The following is an 18,739-nucleotide window of genomic DNA, read 5'->3' as shown; positions in this document are numbered from 1 at the left end:
GCCATGCGATGCGCGATTGTTCTGTGCGTTTAAATTTCACAGTGGCAAATACGCGCCTTTTCTTGTTAGTATTCAGTATTCAATTTAAACAGTTTTTGGTTTTCCGGAATGTGTCGGTTTGATAAGAAATAGGTTGTCAAATATACGTGCACGAATGCACACGTAGTATATCGGCACGATCGATAACAAAGTTATGCTGCATTTATTGATATGTATTTGGTTAGTTTATATAATATTTATATAATACATGGTAGTAGATACACAGAAACAGACATACATGTTATCTATTGAACATCGTATCTATACTATACATAGAACGTACATACGTACACACGACGATTGTTTTGTTCCGCGATATTCGCATACGATCCACTTTCCTAGCAACTCTGATATATTTGTACGGCTCGCGATATCGCTCGCGTCAAGCAGATCCCTGTAACAATGGGTAACTGGTTGTTCGCATGATCCCTTCTATTCTTTTCTTTATTTTCCGTCGAAATTCGAAGCGATATCAGTTTCGTTGAAAGCGCGCAACCAAAGAAAATCGGCGAGACAACGTAATACAAATGTATAATACATAATACGTTATTCCGTCGAGAACGTTGATCGACCGTACGTGTATACAAGGTGTCCCGAAAATTTTATACTTCCTCGAAAGATGATACCCGATTTCAAGTGACTTTTTCCTTTGCGAAAATTCACGAAAAACACGGACCAATCGCACACGACTACTATTGACGGATTACAGCTCGGCCAATACCGACGCCACACTCAAATGTAACCGCGCTGTCGTTGGTCCCTGTTTACCGTCCGATACCGCGGCAAAATTTTCGCAAAGGGAAAAGTTACTTGAAATAAGAAGCACAACAATTTTGGGACACCCTGCATACATATCGATCTATCGTTTGTTTCTGTAATCGCCGGAGGAAAATAGAATTGCCAGCTATCATTTCGTATACATCTTTCATTGTTGATTTGATTCAACCGCATAACCTGCAAAACAAAGAGCTAGCCGAAAACGAAGCGTCCGTGTATTTCTTATCCGTGGAAGCTTCAAGCGTATCCACCATATATATATACATGCATGCATACATACATACATTCATACATACGCGTCGTAGAATAACGGAACGGTGTAGGAATAGGAATAGGAACAGGTAACTATTATGTATATACATACATTCGATACTATATGTAACTTGCTACGAAAGCGTATGCATTAAGAGGTTAGACTCGTTTTTCCAGGATTGCAAGGGTGCAGGATGCGCCTTCTCAGTTCTCGATAATGCAAAGATGGGGTTTTTCAGTAGTCAAAAACGCTGGATAATAGATCAATCTAGGCCGTGATTGCCCGCAAAATTCCTATTTTTACGTTTACGAGGTGTAATTGGCATTATTACATTTATTTACTTCGGCTTCGCAGCTGAGAAATGGACTTGATTTTACATTCTACTTCATCACTCACTCATTTCCATACCGCACACATACACACGCTTGACTACTACTAGCAATACTCCTATTTCTTTTATCTTACTTCTTTTATCTACTTTTATTTCATTTATCTTAAATTACACAACCTCCTGTGTTGAATACTACAAATTACGCCTCGTAAACGTCAAAAATAGGACTTTTCAGGAAGACAACGGTCTAGATTAATCTTTTAATTGAAAAGACCCATGTTTGCATTATCGAGAAATGAGAAGGCGCATCCGCATTCTTGCAATCCAAGAAACGAGTCTACCCCTTAATACGTTGCCAATACCGTTTCGCGACGAGATTCTCGAGCGGGAAAATAATTTGATAACCTCGACGAAACCGATTCCATATTATACGCGCATTTTGTCAAGTGGATCGCCATCGAATACAAGTTACGAGAAAGAAACGCAAACTCTAATGTTAACGCTATTGTTACGCGTTTGTCGTTACCAACAGAAACATCGTTATCGACAACACCATCGCTGAATATGTATCTAAAACAGAAACAATGGTTTTATTCGTTCATTGCCAGTTCGGTCGGTACATGGTACACGCATGGTACATACACGTACATACACGTACGGTCACATACGTATGTATACGCATGCGCGTACGCATCGCGCGTCGAATTTTACCTAGTGACATCGACGATTTTTCGATCGCATTTGTTCGTTGCGTTCAATGCGATACATCGAACACGTTAAAAGACGGATCGGTGTTGCAACGACGATTTCTTGCCTCTGACCCCGACGAACTTTCCACGGAACTCCCATCGCGGGTTCTTTTTACCTCGGACACCGACATATCTGAACGGCGATCGTTTCGCAATTTCGTAAGCAGCCTCATTGTTTGCTCGATCGTTGTTCGTCCCTGCAAAAATAAAGCGACGGAACAAACTAAGCGAAGTTAATGTTAAAAGCGGAAGAAAGTGCCGACGCGACGCGCAACACTCGGACAATGAGAAAGTTTACGTCAATGTCTGCGGAGCGGACATCACCTTGGTAGCTCGAACCGACTCCGTAAATCTGCGACGCGTCTCTTTTACCTCTCATCCCGTGGAAACCCATTCGACCTCTCTTGAATGAATCGCTAGCGTCTCTTTCGTGAAAATCTGTACTCCTCTTCGCGTACTCGGACGGATTGATAGAGTAATCGAGATAGCTGCCGAAGGGATCGTCCTTCTTACCGCGCATTCCCTGAAAAATTACGTAAGATTTTCAATATGCCAAATTGTAAATGTTACAGGTAACTCTAGTAAATATCGATCGATGGTGATTCGATCGATCAAGGTGAAAATGAAGAAGAAGATGAAGACGAAGAATTACGATCAAGATCATATACTAACGTGGAAGCCGGCTATAAGCGCTCTCTTCTCGAGTTGCTGCTCTATAGCGTCGAGAATCGCCTTCTTTCCTCTCATTCCTTGGAAGCCCATCGGCGCTCTCTTCTCCCACTCCGCTAGAATCTCGTCTTTCTTGTCGCGGAGACCATCCTCTTGGAATCTGCCAACCATAATCGACGGTATTCTCGTGTCATAGTCCTCCGAGTAATCGAACGAGTACGTATCCGGGTCTCTGGTATCTTGGTAGCCCATAGTATTCCTCTTTTCAATTTCGTTCAAGATCTGTTCGCGTGTTACAAGTATCGTTTAAACGGGCCGGCTTGCAATGAAACGAATCGAGTGTAATGGTTGATGATGGTGTGATGATTGTAACAATTCCATCGACCGTGAATCTGTATCGTGGTACAGCGAAATGAGCAACCCAACGCAATCTCGTTGATCGATGTAGATGTAAAGGTGTACCTGTGTATGTCGTATGTATGCATGCATTACGTGTGAACAATGTTAGATCGTACGGAGGCGGCCGTTTACCTCTTCGAGAGATTTCTTGCCTCTCGTCCCTTGAAATCCCATCGGGGCGCGCTTGTAATGTTCGTCTTGTTTATAGAATGCTCTCTTCTCGTACGTGTCGCCTGGAACATAAGCATCCTCCAAATCGGAGTTTAAACTGTCCTTTTTACCCCTGGTGCCTTGGAAACCCATGGGTGCGCGTTTGTCAACGTTCTCCGAAAGAAGATCGTGCTCGATGTCGGCCGGCATCGAATCCTTCTTTCCTCGCATGCCCTGCGGACATGTATGTATGTATAATATGTATTTACATCTATCCGGTTGCGCGCCATTTTAATTTACCTGGAAACCCATAGGTGCTCGCTTGGCGATTCCGCCGTCTTCCGAAGACACGAAATCCTTCTTCTCGCGCATTCCTTCAAGGTCCAGAGGATCGCGTTTCACGGAGAGGACACTGTTCGACGATGGGTCATCGGCGAACGTAAACACAATGGTCGCTACCAAGCAAAGGCTCGAACGAACGATCATCCTGTAACAGAGGAACGCGTTATTTCCGGTCCCTAGATATCGCCTGTATCGTATTCACAAATTGACAAATTGATGAAACGGAGGCAAGTTGGTTGTCCGCGTATCTGTCATCGTCACGCGTCTCCCTTGTGACGGCTATCTGTCATCGTCACGCGTCTCACTATGCTCGAAACTCGATTTACTGCATATTTACAGGTGTGACCGGCCGGCCGCTCGCCATTCTCGGACTGCTCTCGGAACTTTCGACTTTCGGAACGAACCTAACACGCCGGAAGCAACGTGTTGCCGCTTCGTAAGTTTAAACGTTGCTTAAATGTTAATAGGACACGGCATCGGGTCGAGTATCAACGAACTTGCGAGCAAAGATGGAGGGGCATGGGGCAAGCGTTGCGAATTGAGCGTTGAGCGTCGAGATGCGATGCGATACGACGCTCAGGAACCCTCGCAACGTCGGCTCGACCGATATAAACGACAACCGATACCACAGGGGAAGGTGGTCGCAAGGTGGATTGGCTGGATTGGGTGGCTCGGCTGGCTTACGCGGCGAGAAGACAAGGGAAGCGGTAGCAGTAGCAGCAGTAGGGTTCGTTCAGCCGGTGTTCTATAGAGTCTGCGGTGAGCTAGCTTTTCTTCACGGATCGGTCACTCGTGTAATCGTTGGAAACGAGCCACCTCTCTGCTCCTCCCTACAATTTCTCTTAAAATCGATGATCCGCATCTGGCAAACCTTTTTCTAAACAAGTCGACGCGACGAATCGTTCTCGCTCGCTCTTACGCACGAAAACGACCAGCAATAGAGAAACGAGATCAGACGCGTTCGTTGATAACGCGCGATTCTATCGCGACGCTTCGATGCATCGACGCTTGAAATTGCATTTCAATGCGAGAACGAAAGAAACATTGTCCGGTTTATTGTACAGGAAACGGCGCGATACGTTCGCGTATACGACTAGAAAAGTAGATAACGGCGAGTGCTAGTCCCGTAAAAAGAGACATCGGAACGGTTCCGAATCGTTGCTTTTCTCTTCGCGACGGCAATCAATCTTCTCCGCCAAGTTGTTTGAGGTAACGCTGCTTGTCCACGTTACGAAACGCGATTGACGCTGACCTTTACCTTTACCTTTACCTCTACCTTTAGCTTTATCTTTACTTTTATCATCGCCGTCAACTTCGAATCGAAACCGCAACCGCAACCGTCACCACGACTGCACGCGTTTCCGTGCGTCGGTGCACGGTTACGATGTTATAATAAATGCGATCCGAGTACGTACAGTAACGAGTAAGATAATTTGTTTTAATATGCTTCTGCTAATTGGATCTAGCAGAAAATTTTCAACGAAAACTGCACGTTTTTAGTGTGACCTTTCGGCATATCGATTATCGAACCTGGCCGAAACGAACGGCGAACTCGTCGAAACGTTTCTCGGTGGAATAAAAGGGAAAACATACATTTGTTGCGGTTTCACTGGCTGCTATACAAATGTCATGCCGTTTCGAAAGGCAGCCTAGTGTAGAAGCAAGAGAGCAGGATTGCGACGCGCCGTTTAAAAGTAGCGCAAACCACGCGATAATATTTGATCGGCTAATAATAATGTTCACCTTGTTTCCCCCGCAAACATGGAATAGTCTTCTCGTTTACGTAGACACGTATCGCTTTATCCAATAAAAGAGACCGCACACTCCGAGGATAGTCGCGATTTCGATCGGACGAGTTTCGACGAGTCTTCGAACATCTTCTTTGAGATCGTGGATCCTTTGGACGGCGTTGTCGATGATGAGATCGCTCGATCGAGCATCAGAGTCGGGACGGTGATCGCGATTTCGATCAGAATTGGACATATCGTGTATATGTATCAAGCACAGTATTCTAAATGAACAAATAACTGTTCATCTCGCGACTAGGATACAGTCGTCCGCGATTCAGTGCGATATTATCGGATTCTTCGTTCCCCAACGACGATCGAATCACGGGAATGACCGAACTCCGTTAACCTCGTTTCGAATTCAAGTGAGCCGTAAATTATATCGCGGTAAATTGTCTGCAGGACGATTATCGATTACACAAATCTTCCAACGATGGGATCGGTCGTTGCCATCGTCGATTTAACCTCGACGCGATGTCTAACGCTGAAACGCGATTAAATTAAACGTGTATACGTTCGATCACGGTTGACGGAAGGAAAATTGCTCGTGTTGGTTCTCCTGCGTGGCATGAACGCGTACAAGACGCGACATGGAATGGTACATGGAATCCCATGCGTGGAAACGGGCATGCACGAAATCTTGGAGTCGAAGGATCTGTTGAATTACTTCAAGAAACTCGAGCGAGCGTTTCGACGAGACGTCGGCGACAAAGATGAGGAAGGTTACAGGATAACGGGGAAGGGGAACGCCGTTAAAATCGCCGTCGAATCGTCGTCGTCGCTGGTTTGGAATACAACGAGACAGAATTGCGGCGTCGAGCACCCTAGACTGTCCCAGAAATCTTCCCGACGACATCCTCGAAAAATTAAGGCGGAACCGAACGTTCGGCCGGCGACGAACTTCCGTATCCGAGAGGGTTGGTCGGAGGGAGACATAGAACGCTTGAGAAAGACGGACAGCGGCTACCATCGACTGGGAACGTATCGCGAAGGATCCTCCTTGCCGTTGTTCGCTACGGAAACGTTTCCTTATGTAACAGGCGAGCAGACAAACAGGACCGAATCGCGAGACACTGTCGCTTTTCGACTCATTGTAGACGGAGACGACAGGATCGCGATCGCGGACAGATTCTCCCGTGTGTTTCCTATCGTGGACGATCTGAACAGTTCGGAGATACTTCTATACGAGCGGCTGTTGCGCGACGAACGAGACCGTGAGGACCCGTTTCAATTCTCGAAACGAACCTCCGCGTTTCCGGGGAACGACGTCGGTGCGAAGGGATTCCACGGAACGAGTACGAGAACGAGGTATGCTTTTGCGGAAACGAGATGACAAACACTCGGGCCAATGTATAAATTGCACCTTTCAGGAGGCGGGTGAACGCGCGTCACGACCACAGGCGCGAAGGAGAGCCGGGACAGAGGTCGAAGGAAGAGAGGAAAGAAAACCCAGGTCCGTGTCAGCTTGTCAACACTCGACGCAGCGGTAGACGCGAGCGTTTCGATGACCTTCGCGAAACAGATAAAGCTTCGCTGCTGAGACACCATATCGAGGAGTATCATTGTCCCTGCAGGAAGATCGTCGATGCCGGCCAGGACCGACCGTGGAACCGAAATGGAGACGATCGGGTCGGTGGAGGCGCCGAATCTCTGCACTTTTCGAAGCAGATGACACAACGGCGTACAACTCGCGATATAGATTGGCGGAAGCGAGGGCGTAACACGCGGAAAGCGCGAGACGATCGAAAGTCCTCTTTGAAAACAAGTCGAGCGAAGAGCTGCGAGCAAGCAACATGTTCCGAACATGCTCGCCCGACGCTGCATCGGTTCGACTCGTGTTGCCACGTCGAAAGCGTTCGGGAAACGGCGACCAGCGAATCGGATGCAACCTGTTGCAGTTGTGGTTCCCGTCGCGCGGCATTTCACCTCGATGCCAACGATTCCGCGAGGCAATTAAAAGCGACGAGGTGTCGGAAGTGTGCGTCGATACGTTCGACGACGGCGACGCCTTCTCGTTTGTTCGAATCCCGTAATCGACGAACCGCGACCGGTCGACACGAGCGTCGCATCTCGAATTGTTGCGAGTCGTTCCGAACACCGGTTGAAACCACCGTGTCCGACAAGAGGAATAAGATGAATTCGAGAGTGGCCAAACCGAAAGATAGCACCGGTAAGGTTCACTTGAAGAAAGTACTCGTCTATCCTCCTCGCGGACAGGAAGGACCCCCGCTGACGCTTTATAAAAGTAGCTCGAATATCGATTGCGTGGTCAAGGGTAATCCGCGTGTCGGATTCCGTTATGATGTCACCTACGTTCAGAAGTTTCAGAGTTCGGCCTGGTGTCCCGACCAAAATTCGCGCCAATGATTTACGAATCTTTCCGTCCACTTCCGACGGTGAGAACAGATTCGTCCGCGAGCAGTGTCGCGCCTAACGATCGCTGGTTACCGTCGCCTTCGACTACACCTTTTATTTTAGACCGGCCTGACGGTTTGGTCGACGCGACGCGACGGTTCGCCTCTGCTGCCGAGTTTTAACATTCTAAGGAAATAACAACCTCTGGAAAGATGCTAACCAAGCTAATCGAGTAAACGGTAAATTGCGCGGTAAATTGCAAAGTCGTCGACGCAAACCACGTCGGAGCGAGGCGACTCGGACCGAGCAGAGCCGAGCCGGGTTTAGTGCGTCCAGCTTGATTGCTTCGGTGTTTGTTAAATCGTTGTACCGTTTGTCGTAGGTCGTAGGTTATAGCACCTCGGTCTATTACCTTACCGTCTTCTTCCACCAAAGCCCGAACGAATACCGCGCGGAAATTATCGTGCGACTACTACCCTCAACGTTTGCTCCGCCTGCATATGATCCATCTCTTGCCAATTGAATGTACGCGAAACCGTAAAAGTATCGTGCATCGATAGAACGCCAAATTCCAGTTCCACATTTCTCAGAAAGACGGTGTCCTTCGCGCGAGAATTTCTCCGTTTAGCTCCCGAACCGTTGTAAATTTAACCGCGCTCTATTATGTAATATGCCGACATCGCGGGGTTGAATCGTTATTGAAAAACCTGCGTCTGTAAAACGTTCAACGAACGATCCGCTTGTATATGCGCCTACGCGCTCGCCGAGAAAGCACAAGTATATGCACGCACGCGCGCGCTCAATTTAGAACCTTTTAAAGTACAACCGCGACTAATATAACGACACGTACACACAACTTTTTGCAACGATCTTCTGTAAAGACGTTACGTTGCCGATAAAAATGTCAATAGCCATACATTCGATTCCGTGCACGCGCGTTTTTTTTCTCTTTTTTTTTATTCCGCAGGGAAACAACGGGTGATCCGAACGAGTTTAATGGAACGTCGGTTCTCTCGGTCACTTCGGTCAATTTGGTCTTGACGATTCTCCAGTTTAATTGCGGCGTTTTCCTGTCGACCATTTCACTCTGAGAGGTCTGCTCCGTGTTACGATTCCAATCGACTAGACGACAGGTTTTCCCGTCTCCGTTTAGAAAAATTTTTTTAATTGAAGATGTCAATATATGGTTTCTCTTCTTTTAAAATCATTACGGGAAGAAATAGGGTAAAGGTACCAGTTACCGGATGTTTAGCGACGACTTGGAAGTTTTTTTTATTAATTTGAAAGCATTCTGTAATTTATTTTGCATTATTTGTGATAAATGATTGATTATCAACCTTTCTTCTGTGTCGTCAATTCTTTCTGGATAATTCTGTTAAAAAGCAAAAGAAATATTAACGAAGTTTTAATCCGAAGGACACAAGAAATTTGTGATAATGTTTTTTCCATGCCGCAGCACAATATAATCATTACTTTATTATCCTCTGGTGTGTCACAGTTTGTTAGCATTTTCTACATATATAATCGGAAACGAAAAATTGCGTTGTCTCGGGGAATAAGGTTTTGTAACTAATGTTTTCTATATCTTAAACAAAAGTTATTGTAATACTTCTGATTTGTATACGGAGGAGAAATAAATACTAGGCACTTCATGTCATTTTTATTAATTTCCAGAAAGTTTGTTTTGTGCCCGATAACCGGGTGGGGCACGGTAACTGGTACCTTTACCCTAACATTTGATTCAGTTTCTATTTCTTGCAATCGATGCAAACCATTTTTATTTTGCACGTTTATCTTGCACTTCTTCGCAAGTCTTTACGTGTCGTCGTCTTACCTGAGTGTACCGTTCGACGAGCGTATAGTATGAATACTACTGTTTGTCTGTCGGAACGGTGACGATACGGAAACGGTCCGTATACATCGACCTTTAATTGCGATCGTTCGAATCATGGAAAAAATTTATCTGCGCGGCGGCGGAAGACGGTCCGCGTGTACACAGTTGGCTGAATCATTCAAATCCCTGTTGCATCCCGTGACCTAAAACCTTTGATCGCGTGCAATGTTGCCCCTTAGGGTTACGCCAACGCGAACGCCGGCACCAGCGTCAACGCCAGCGTCAATGAGAAATTTGTACGAAGCATACCCTGTAGGTACCACATTCGTATCATCACCAAGTGAACTTATTGTTTCGTGTTTCTGAATATGGTAGAGCTACGTGGAGCGCGAATAGACTGAACGTGAATATTGTCGAGTTACTCGCACCGAACGTTACCGGCACGTTCCAGATACGGTTGGCTAGCTCGTGATGACCGACTAACAACTTTCCGTAATAAGACACCTCCGTTCTTGATTAATACTTACTATTTCATTAGTATATTTTCTTTTATTTTTTCAATTCAAAGAGAGAAGAACTAAGTCGCGGTTCACACGAAGAAAAACAGAAAGGATAGTTCGGTTTATTCGGGCTTTAACTAGATACGTAACGCGCGTACGCGAGGACTTGACGAGCGCTAAACGAGATTTCTCGTTAATCGGTATCCGGATGCATGCCACTGTCGTATCACGTATCGCGTATCGCGTATCGCAAATCCTAACGTGTCACAGGATTCTGTAATTTCAAAGGATGATTCGAGAAGCGAGTATAATCGAATATGTGTCCAATAACATTCGAACGGGTGACATTCTAACGAGCTTTGTACGCGGAACTTCTTCAAGATGAGCAACCCGCCGCTGACGCAGTTCGATCAGCTTACTTTTCACCGAAACACGACTTGAAACTTGTGTAGACGTGTTGCACAGGGAAACGTAGGAGTAATATTGTGACAGAGGTCACCGATCAGGGGTCGTGTGGTTATTATAATTGAAGATCGTCGCACACACACAAACACACACAGTTGTGTCGACGGATTTCTCAACGAGAGCAATTTCTTATCGATAATACTCTGAGATGCTGATACAACGTCTAACGGATTACTTCGATCCTCTCCCTCGTTTCAGTGATTACTTCTGCCGGTACATAAATCGATTTCATGCGTGAAAACACGCGAATCCGATTCGAAAAGAACGTTGGGCAGAACTAGAGAAGAGAAGGTGCGCTACATTCGACAGTGCAAACACGTTTCGGGCAACGAAACAAGCCAAATAGCCGGAAGGCATACGACCGACGATTTCATTCTTTTCCTACGACCTTCCAGCGAAAGGAAAGTGTGACAAGGGGTGTGTCACGCATTATATTTTCTCATTCCCTGCTGTTCCCTGCTGTCCCCTATGTTCGTGTTTGCGAATACGATTTTCCTGGCGGCGCACGCTGAGACAAAGGGATGAAGTTTGTGTCAAAATCAAAGAACATTCGATATCAACGGGATAGAAAGAAGATAGAAGATTCGATTGAAATATTGCAGAATATGGGGAACGTTTACATTACAGCCACAGATCAAAAAAATTGAAAACCGTGACCTTTACTTGTTCCTTCGCAATTGCGACCAATAACAATTGAAAGAAAAATTATTATTTACGCACTAGATAGTAAACTAGTCCTTCCAACGTCTCAAAAATACTCAAGCGTACTGGAGGTACGTGAAGCCAACGTTTCTCGGATTATCGAGCAACGAGAAAGCTGAAGACGCTGCTGAAAAAGTAAGAGAGGCGGATGCAGAATTTACCCGACTCGATTTACTCGATATAAACGCGAAATTCAAGTTTTATTTTTTCATACTCGTATTGTTAATACTGGCGGGCCTGAACCGTTCAGGCTGAACAGCTTTGAAAAAACTAACGATCGTCTTAAAAGCTTTTTCCGTTGAGAGAGAACGACCGAGAAAGAGGGTCGAGGGTGGGGGTTCACCTATTGAAGATTGCATAGCAATTTGCAAGTTTAATACTCGTCTGAAACCGTCAAGAAGTTTCTTTAGTTATGTATTCATTTTTGCGCTACAATTAATAGGATTAGGCGTCAAATACCGATGTTCCCCCTCTCTCTGCTCTCCTTCTTCCATTGGAACCGTGTTGGCGGAAACAATTTTCATATTCCCAGTCGTGCGACTTAATTTTTCGAAGAATGGCGCATATTCCGGTCGAAATGTTTCAATAAGAATCGCGTTAGCTTAGAAGACGGTTTAGAATGATTTACCTCGCGGCGTTCAGCGTACGCACAACCTACAATATCATGTTTAACGGTGACTTCTGGTGATTTGTCACATGTCTGCCAGATAATATTTTGGATGGGTTTCTTCTGCCGTTTTCACATCTATCCCAGTCACATCCGACATGCGTCATGCGATATCTAAGCATCCGACATCTAACGTCCGACATACAGAGCACGACACGCGACAGACGACCACGTCCCTACGAACTACAAACTTTTTTTTTCAAGACTTCAACCTGGTAATTGAATTTTACGTTTTCGAAGAAAATAACCGTGTCCGGTTATTATCGAATGCAAGTACGTACATCGTTTACACCGGTACGTGGACGTGTACACGCAATTACGCGAAACAGCGCCGGCAAACAACGTTTGACGAACAAACAGACCAGTTGAACTCGATCTCCTTTCGTGGCAGGACCCTTCCGAAACTGTGAATCCCTGCGAACTATGGTTCCATCAACTCGAACCCGCGTGCAGTCGAACTGTCGACCGACGGTTGCACAATGGTCCGGGAAAAACTTTCTGAAGAAAATTTTCTTTTCTCTTACATACAAGAACCCTTTTAACAAGATTTTTCAAATATTTCCGATGATCCGGCAAAAAGAATGGTTCGAACGAAAGATGACAGTATTCACTTTTCTATAAACTTGAATATAAACAATTTTTTCTTTACAGAAAATGAAGGTGACCTTAATTTTTTAAATATTGACATATCTCTTTTACTTTCGTAGTATTCTAACTGGTATCAAGACGAATCCAACAATCTATAATAATACAACAATAAACCTTGTCAAAAGCTGTCATTTACGAAAATCGACCCGTCCGTTTTGTTTATTATTATTACTCCACGAATCGCGTTCGCGGAGTCGTTAAACCGATATTAGATCATTTTGGAAACAATCACGAAGATCGTAATCGCACGTCGATGTTGCGTAGCAAGCTCGTTTAAAGTGTCTCCCCGGTGAACGAGGAGTTCGATCAAGTCCGAGAAGTAACAGAGAAATATCCAATTACAAAAGGATTAGTAAACCAGTTAACTCGCAATGAGGAAATTCGTTGCTTATCCAGTCGACGACGACAACAATAACCACAGAGGTCACGACTAAGAACGAAATTGTGTATCTTCGGGACTGGCGGCCAATCGCCGATTTGCCAGACAATTTTCTCCAATTTATCGTCTTCCACATCTCGAGACCATGACCTCTCTAGTTTTTCGTTTATTCCGTTATGGTATACAGCATACGGGAAATACCGTGGGTACTACACGCTATCAGTAGTGTAAACTACCGCGTGTCAGACGGAGCCGTCGCGTCGGACCAACACGACGCTGGTAACTGGGCCGCTTTCAGGATACAGTCTCGTTTCCAGGATTGCAAGTGTGCGGGGTCGCAAACATTTTCAGTAGTCACAAGCGCTAGATGAAAGATTGACCTGTGCCGTAATCGCCCCCTTTCCTATTTTTACGTTTACGAGGCGCAATTTGCATTATTCGGCAACATGCGCCTTCTCATTTCTCGATAATGCAAGGATGGGGTTTTTCAGTAGTTACAAGCGCTAGATGAAAGCTCGACCTATGCCGCAATCGCCCCCAAATTTCCTATTACGTTTACGAGGCGTAATTTGCATTATTCGGCAGCATGCGCCTTCTCATTTCTCGATAATGCAAAGATGGGGTTTCTCAGTAATCTAGCGCCTTCGGCTACTGAAAAGTCCCGCACCCTTGCAATCCCAGAAACGAGTCTACCGCCTTAAAACGATTACGTTGGATTCGAAGGAGGGGAAATTCCTCAAGAATGCTGGTCGAAACGAGCCCGGTTCGGTCATAATAAATTCGGTGCTACGGTAATAGTATCGCGAAACTTTTAATTAAGAATTGTAACGGGTTGATGCCGAAGATATACCGATCCGGACTAGATAGCATCTACCGTTACATTGTATTTACGATACGCGGAATCTTTCCTCGAACTCTTTCGCCAAGCGCGTAAACAGCCGGGCGCGGGCGTACTGCTTTCAAACGTCGCGTCGCGTCGCACCGACAACCGCTAAAAGGAGAACGGAAAAGCAAACCGGAGAAATGATTAAACGAGCCAAAGGGAAAACGAAAGAATAAAGGAGGGAAGAAGGGAGAGAACAGTCGACTGATTATCTGGGAAATCAAGATGTAGCGATCCCGCCGCGCGATCTTCAATTCGCTCTCCCTTCTTCTAACGGTGTACAATGTACAATATCCTTTATACGCAGACAAATTATTCGTAATTGCGAACGGGAAAAATATTCCGGTAGGGATCCGGCTTCTTTCCGAAGCGTGATTAAGAACCTCCGAACGTCCGCGTGTCCGCTGTTTCCGCTCTCGTCACCTGGCAAGGTGCAATCTCGTTGGAAATCGCGGGTACAGTGACTACCATTAATATCCGGACATCTGAACTTATTTTACTGCCATTAATATTCGGATTTAAACTTTTTTGCGAAGCTAGAGCAGTTAGTTTACTGCAGGATGCGAAAAGAAATTTTTTCAAAAATTGCTATTTGTCGGAATTGCAGAGAGTATACTAAAAGTTGCATTTTACAGCTTTTTAATGTGGGCCCATATTGAAAATTTTAAAAGTACGTTTTGTACGTTACTTTTTAAACCAATGGCCATAGAAGGTAGCGGCCAAGTTTGAATAATTTAGCCCTCCATGTAGCTCTTTAAAAATTAAATAGCGTTCTTTTAAACTAATTTTTACAAACGCGTTTTTCAGTATTGCAAGAGCTATTTCTAAGCTAACGAACTTGGCCGTATTTTGTTTGATCTCACAAGTTTTTACGGCCACAGGAACTTGGCTCCTGTTTACAGGATGTTTTTGTTGGGATCCAATATTCAAAAAGTTATCGTCAATTTAAGAGTGTCCGAATATTAGTAGAAGTCACTCTAAGTTTGCTAGGAGACCAGATCGTGTCGCAATCAATTGCAAACGGTGTAAATTATGTTCTAACGCTAAAGGGGGTGTCCGACAGGGTGGGGGTGGTTCCAGGAGGACACACGAACTAGAACTAGAACACTCGTGGAATTTATTATAGAAACGAGCTGGACGCAGACAATTATAAAAGCACGTGCGGCGATGGTTAATTCGGTAAACGTTTTGCAGGAAGATGACCGGCGAGCGCCGAGTGCCGAGCGTCGAGTGGCTCGAGAACCGGAGTAGCACCGCGAGAAGGGATTCAGAGGTGCATGGTACGTTCAATTATCCCGGAGGATGGACAATTCGAAACGAAAGTTTACATTCCCAGAGGTAACCGACTGAATTCCGTTCCAACAAATTCAAGCGTCGTTTTATCACGGTAACGGAACGCCCTTTGCAACGTAACCGAACAATATTTTTATTGGTTCAAACCGGTTGTCGAGCGTGTTTCCAACGTTCGTAAAACTGTTTGTAGATTCTCGCCTTTGCTGTTCTGCGAATGTTATGCTTGTCTGGACGTTTTTTAATGGGAAACTGTGCTGTGCACCTGTATCTACGAACAGAAACGTACGGTTCCCTGAACGGTACCGATTTCCGGGGCTAGTATCGGTAGCTCAACCCTGCCACGTTAAAATGCATCTCATCCGTGCTCGTTCGAGGCGAGCGTTTCAGTACCTACGTATACCGTTTATGTATGTATACTGCATGCCGATAATAATACGCAACACGACCATACCTATTGTTTCGAGGAACTTTGCCTTTTGTGGAGAATGTACGGGAAAATACCCGGTGTATCTACCTACAGAAAAGTATAATGTTAGTCTTCGGGAACAAATACACGTGCGAACAGTGTGTGCTCGAAATTTATGACAGAGCACGGCGCAAGTTAGATACGTAGAACGAAATGCAACTTTTCATTTTCCCAAGACGACAGAAAGGAACACACGGGAATTAAAAACGTCGAGCATGCGCGAGCGCGGGCTGCCAGCCGAGTGCTCGAAACTTTACGTTCGCCGATTCGATTTTAAGAGTCGGGGTTAAAAACTGCTGTACCATTATCCAAAATATTGTTTACATTATCAAATATGTCGGTGTCTGATCAGTAGACTCCGGATTTGATGCATTTATAACAAAACAGAGCAAGTGAATAAAGAGCAGATAAATTTATATTTAGCTCGTGCGTCTTGCAATTGATGCGCAAACTTCTTATTTTGCATAAACATCCGGAGTCTACTAATCAGTTGCTAAACATTCAAGTATTGTATGAGGTATTATATCAATTTCACATTCATACAAAGAAAGAAATTAATGTAGAATGGGATTATTCTAGGTCGGGAGAAATGTTTCATTTCCGAGTTAAAACAGCTCCGAGTGCAAAGGGTAAAGTATTGTATGAGGTATCATATCAATTGCATATCCATCAAATGAAAAATATCATATAAAATGGAATTATTTTAGGTTGGAAGAAATGTTTAGTTTCCCGAGTGCAGAGGATTGAAGAACGGTGCCGAAGAGCGAATTGTCTATTATCACCGGGGGTGTTTAAGCGGCGTGTCAAAGGAGGATCGCGGAGGGTGCGTCGACACAGACCATTTCCCACGTTCCATCGCGCGTTCGACGGTCGAGCTCTTGGAATTGGCTGCTCTTCAATTACCGAGCAACTTGGCGTAATGATTACGGCTCCTTAATCCGACGTTGCTCGTTAAACGAAAAAAAAAAACAAAAGTACTGATGATCTCCTACCTTTCTCAGGTAGACAGAAAAGTATATTTTCGACCAGGCAGGAAAGTGGTTTTGCTCGGACGATCGTCTCGAGGCGAAGACGTGTCTCTTCGGTTCACGTTCACAGAACTCTGAAGCGGTTCAAAGAGGTAAGACCTTCTCGACGTGACGGACAACGATGAACTGGCGCTCCGCGTGCTTCACCTTATACATAGGCCGGCGTAGTGACGTCACAGATCAGTGGGACCAATCGGAGAGCAGAGTCTGCACCACCGTTACGTTAGAGACAGAAATCAGATCGCGTACCCTTTTCGTCATAAATACCTGTCTGCCGGACACGGGAAACTTGCGATCTACAATATCCCGACGAGTCGGACGCGAAGGACAGACGGGATCTGTAATTACATGTACAATGATCCATCTGGCGGTTGTTGCTTTTCGGTCATTTTGTTTTGCAGGCTGCTATGACGTCAGTGTCAGGGGTTCTACGGAAATTAAGGATCATTGGATAAGATTGTTAATGCGCGAAGTACAACAGCGCTGGATAACAAGGGAACATTGTTAGTAGACGACCTAACGATTCTGTACATTCTACACGATTAATGCAGTTGTTACAGGAGTTTCAATGAATATTCATACCGGTTCATCGTATTATATGTGGCCGAGGTACGATCAATGTATTCTAAGTTGCACGAAGCCGAGTCGGTCGAGAGAGGGTGCAATTTTGATCCTTTCTTGGAAATTCGAAGTTACTCTCCGTGCCTCGCAACTTGTCTCCTGGCAGGAATTCGAAAGGAATGCGACAGCGTGCCGTCCGGTTGACTCATTCCACTGGCACTGTAGAAAAGGACAGCATGTAGACACGGACCGTGTGGCCGACAACAGAAAGCTCGAGGTTCTTAGCCCCTCGCGGAGATGCCCCCCAGTGGAAGGGGTAGGCGAAGGGACAGTGATCGTGGAGATCCTCAGGGGGCTAGATCGCGATTTTACAGTATCTGGACACGCGTGTGTCTGTACTCGAAACGTACAGGTACACGCAGGTGCAATATACGCGCCAGACGCAAAAGCGACAGCCGGTTGGTTCAGAACAGGTTTCCGTATCGCGCTACCGTCAACAAATAAAGATAATGAAACCATTCGGCGAAACAGATACTTTGAAATCGGGGGAGCAGATGGTTCGGTCAATTCCCGATCAGACCGAACACAAGTATCGCGTTAGCGATGTTTGAACAGAATCGATTCGAGGTTCTGATTAAAATACTTTCTGTTTAGATTTATATTTCTACTCCCTATGGTGCCTACCCCTGTTCCTACGATGGCACAATTATCATGGTCACCACCAGGATAGAGGAATCGGAGAGAAGGCCGGCCCAGAGAAGAATGAAAGACGGTACGAGAAGTTTTTCCTCGTGAGTTCGAGGACATTCGGTATGCAGTTTCTACGAGAAGAAACTGGCATTAGTTACACGCTCGATCTACCATGGTCGCGCGCCGTTACCATCTTCCGAGAGAGAAAATACACCCTGGTGGCGTGGCGGCTACTGCTTGCGCATTTCACGATTCCTCGAAAGTATAATTTCAACTCTACAATTTTTATGCGTCAGTTTTGCAACGCAAAACAGCCGTGTCGTTCCATTCATGCGTTCGTCGGCTCGTTTTCAAGGGATCGGAAGATCGTGTTAATTCGCGACGCAAGGTGGAAAATGAAAGATATGGATGGCGTGAACTGCTACTTTTCGATCAGTCGTGGTTCGATCACGTCCGTTTCCAAACACGGTGATTTTTCACAGTGATTCTTGATTTTTGCGATCGCTCCTAATTGGCGAAGAGCATAAAACTGTTCTTCGCGGAAGTCGCAGAAACATAAACTGTATGTTTTCTATTAACGATATCAAATAATGAGGGATAATGAGGGACAATGAGGAACGATAAGGAATGATAATTCGATTATGGATGGGAATACGATTCGGATGAGAATTCGAATGACAATGAAGCAAATTCACTCTAGACTAAAAAATGATCGTGATTCTGCGATCGCTATGGTGAATCACTAATAAACGACATTTGGACGAGCATCGCA

General features: G+C 45.2%; 2 protein-coding genes across 7 annotated transcripts; one reads left to right on the top strand and one right to left on the bottom strand.

Annotated features, from left to right (window-relative positions):
• Positions 1 to 1,392: 1,392 nt before the first annotated feature.
• On the bottom strand, positions 1,393 to 16,837 carry Tk (tachykinin). 2 transcript variants are annotated; one of them, XM_076438158.1, is made up of 7 exons: positions 16,681 to 16,837; positions 3,668 to 3,854; positions 3,350 to 3,601; positions 2,822 to 3,100; positions 2,522 to 2,672; positions 2,112 to 2,346; positions 1,393 to 1,970 (listed from the first exon to the last, which is right to left on the bottom strand). In XM_076438158.1, the coding sequence occupies exons 2-6, from the start codon at positions 3,851 to 3,853 to the stop codon at positions 2,177 to 2,179; spliced, it is 1,038 nt and encodes a 345-aa protein (XP_076294273.1). In that variant the 5' UTR covers position 3,854; positions 16,681 to 16,837; the 3' UTR covers positions 1,393 to 1,970; positions 2,112 to 2,176. The 2 variants fall into 2 exon arrangements, with proteins under 2 accessions (XP_076294273.1, XP_076294272.1); XM_076438157.1 differs by having other exon boundaries at positions 2,474 to 2,672; positions 16,681 to 16,836.
• LOC143215741 (uncharacterized) lies at positions 3,474 to 16,724 on the top strand. Of its 5 annotated transcripts, none has more exons than XR_013010431.1 (7): positions 3,474 to 3,611; positions 3,682 to 3,936; positions 4,049 to 6,804; positions 6,867 to 7,125; positions 15,124 to 15,209; positions 16,268 to 16,317; positions 16,396 to 16,724. XR_013010431.1 is itself a non-coding variant. In XM_076438137.1 (6 exons), the coding sequence occupies exons 3-5, from the start codon at positions 6,065 to 6,067 to the stop codon at positions 15,178 to 15,180; spliced, it is 1,056 nt and encodes a 351-aa protein (XP_076294252.1). In that variant the 5' UTR covers positions 3,474 to 3,611; positions 3,682 to 3,936; positions 4,049 to 6,064; the 3' UTR covers positions 15,181 to 15,209; positions 16,268 to 16,724. The 5 variants fall into 5 exon arrangements, 2 of the variants coding, with proteins under 2 accessions (XP_076294252.1, XP_076294251.1); XR_013010430.1 differs by having other exon boundaries at positions 15,124 to 15,267; XR_013010429.1 differs by having other exon boundaries at positions 15,124 to 16,317.
• Positions 16,838 to 18,739: the final 1,902 nt, after the last annotated feature.

Source organism: Lasioglossum baleicum, chromosome 14, assembly GCF_051020765.1.
Source record: "Lasioglossum baleicum chromosome 14, iyLasBale1, whole genome shotgun sequence".
In the NCBI taxonomy this organism is placed as follows: Eukaryota; Metazoa; Arthropoda; class Insecta; order Hymenoptera; family Halictidae; genus Lasioglossum; species Lasioglossum baleicum.
Note: the sequence above shows the minus strand (reverse complement) of the source record. Positions and strands in the feature narration are given on the sequence as shown.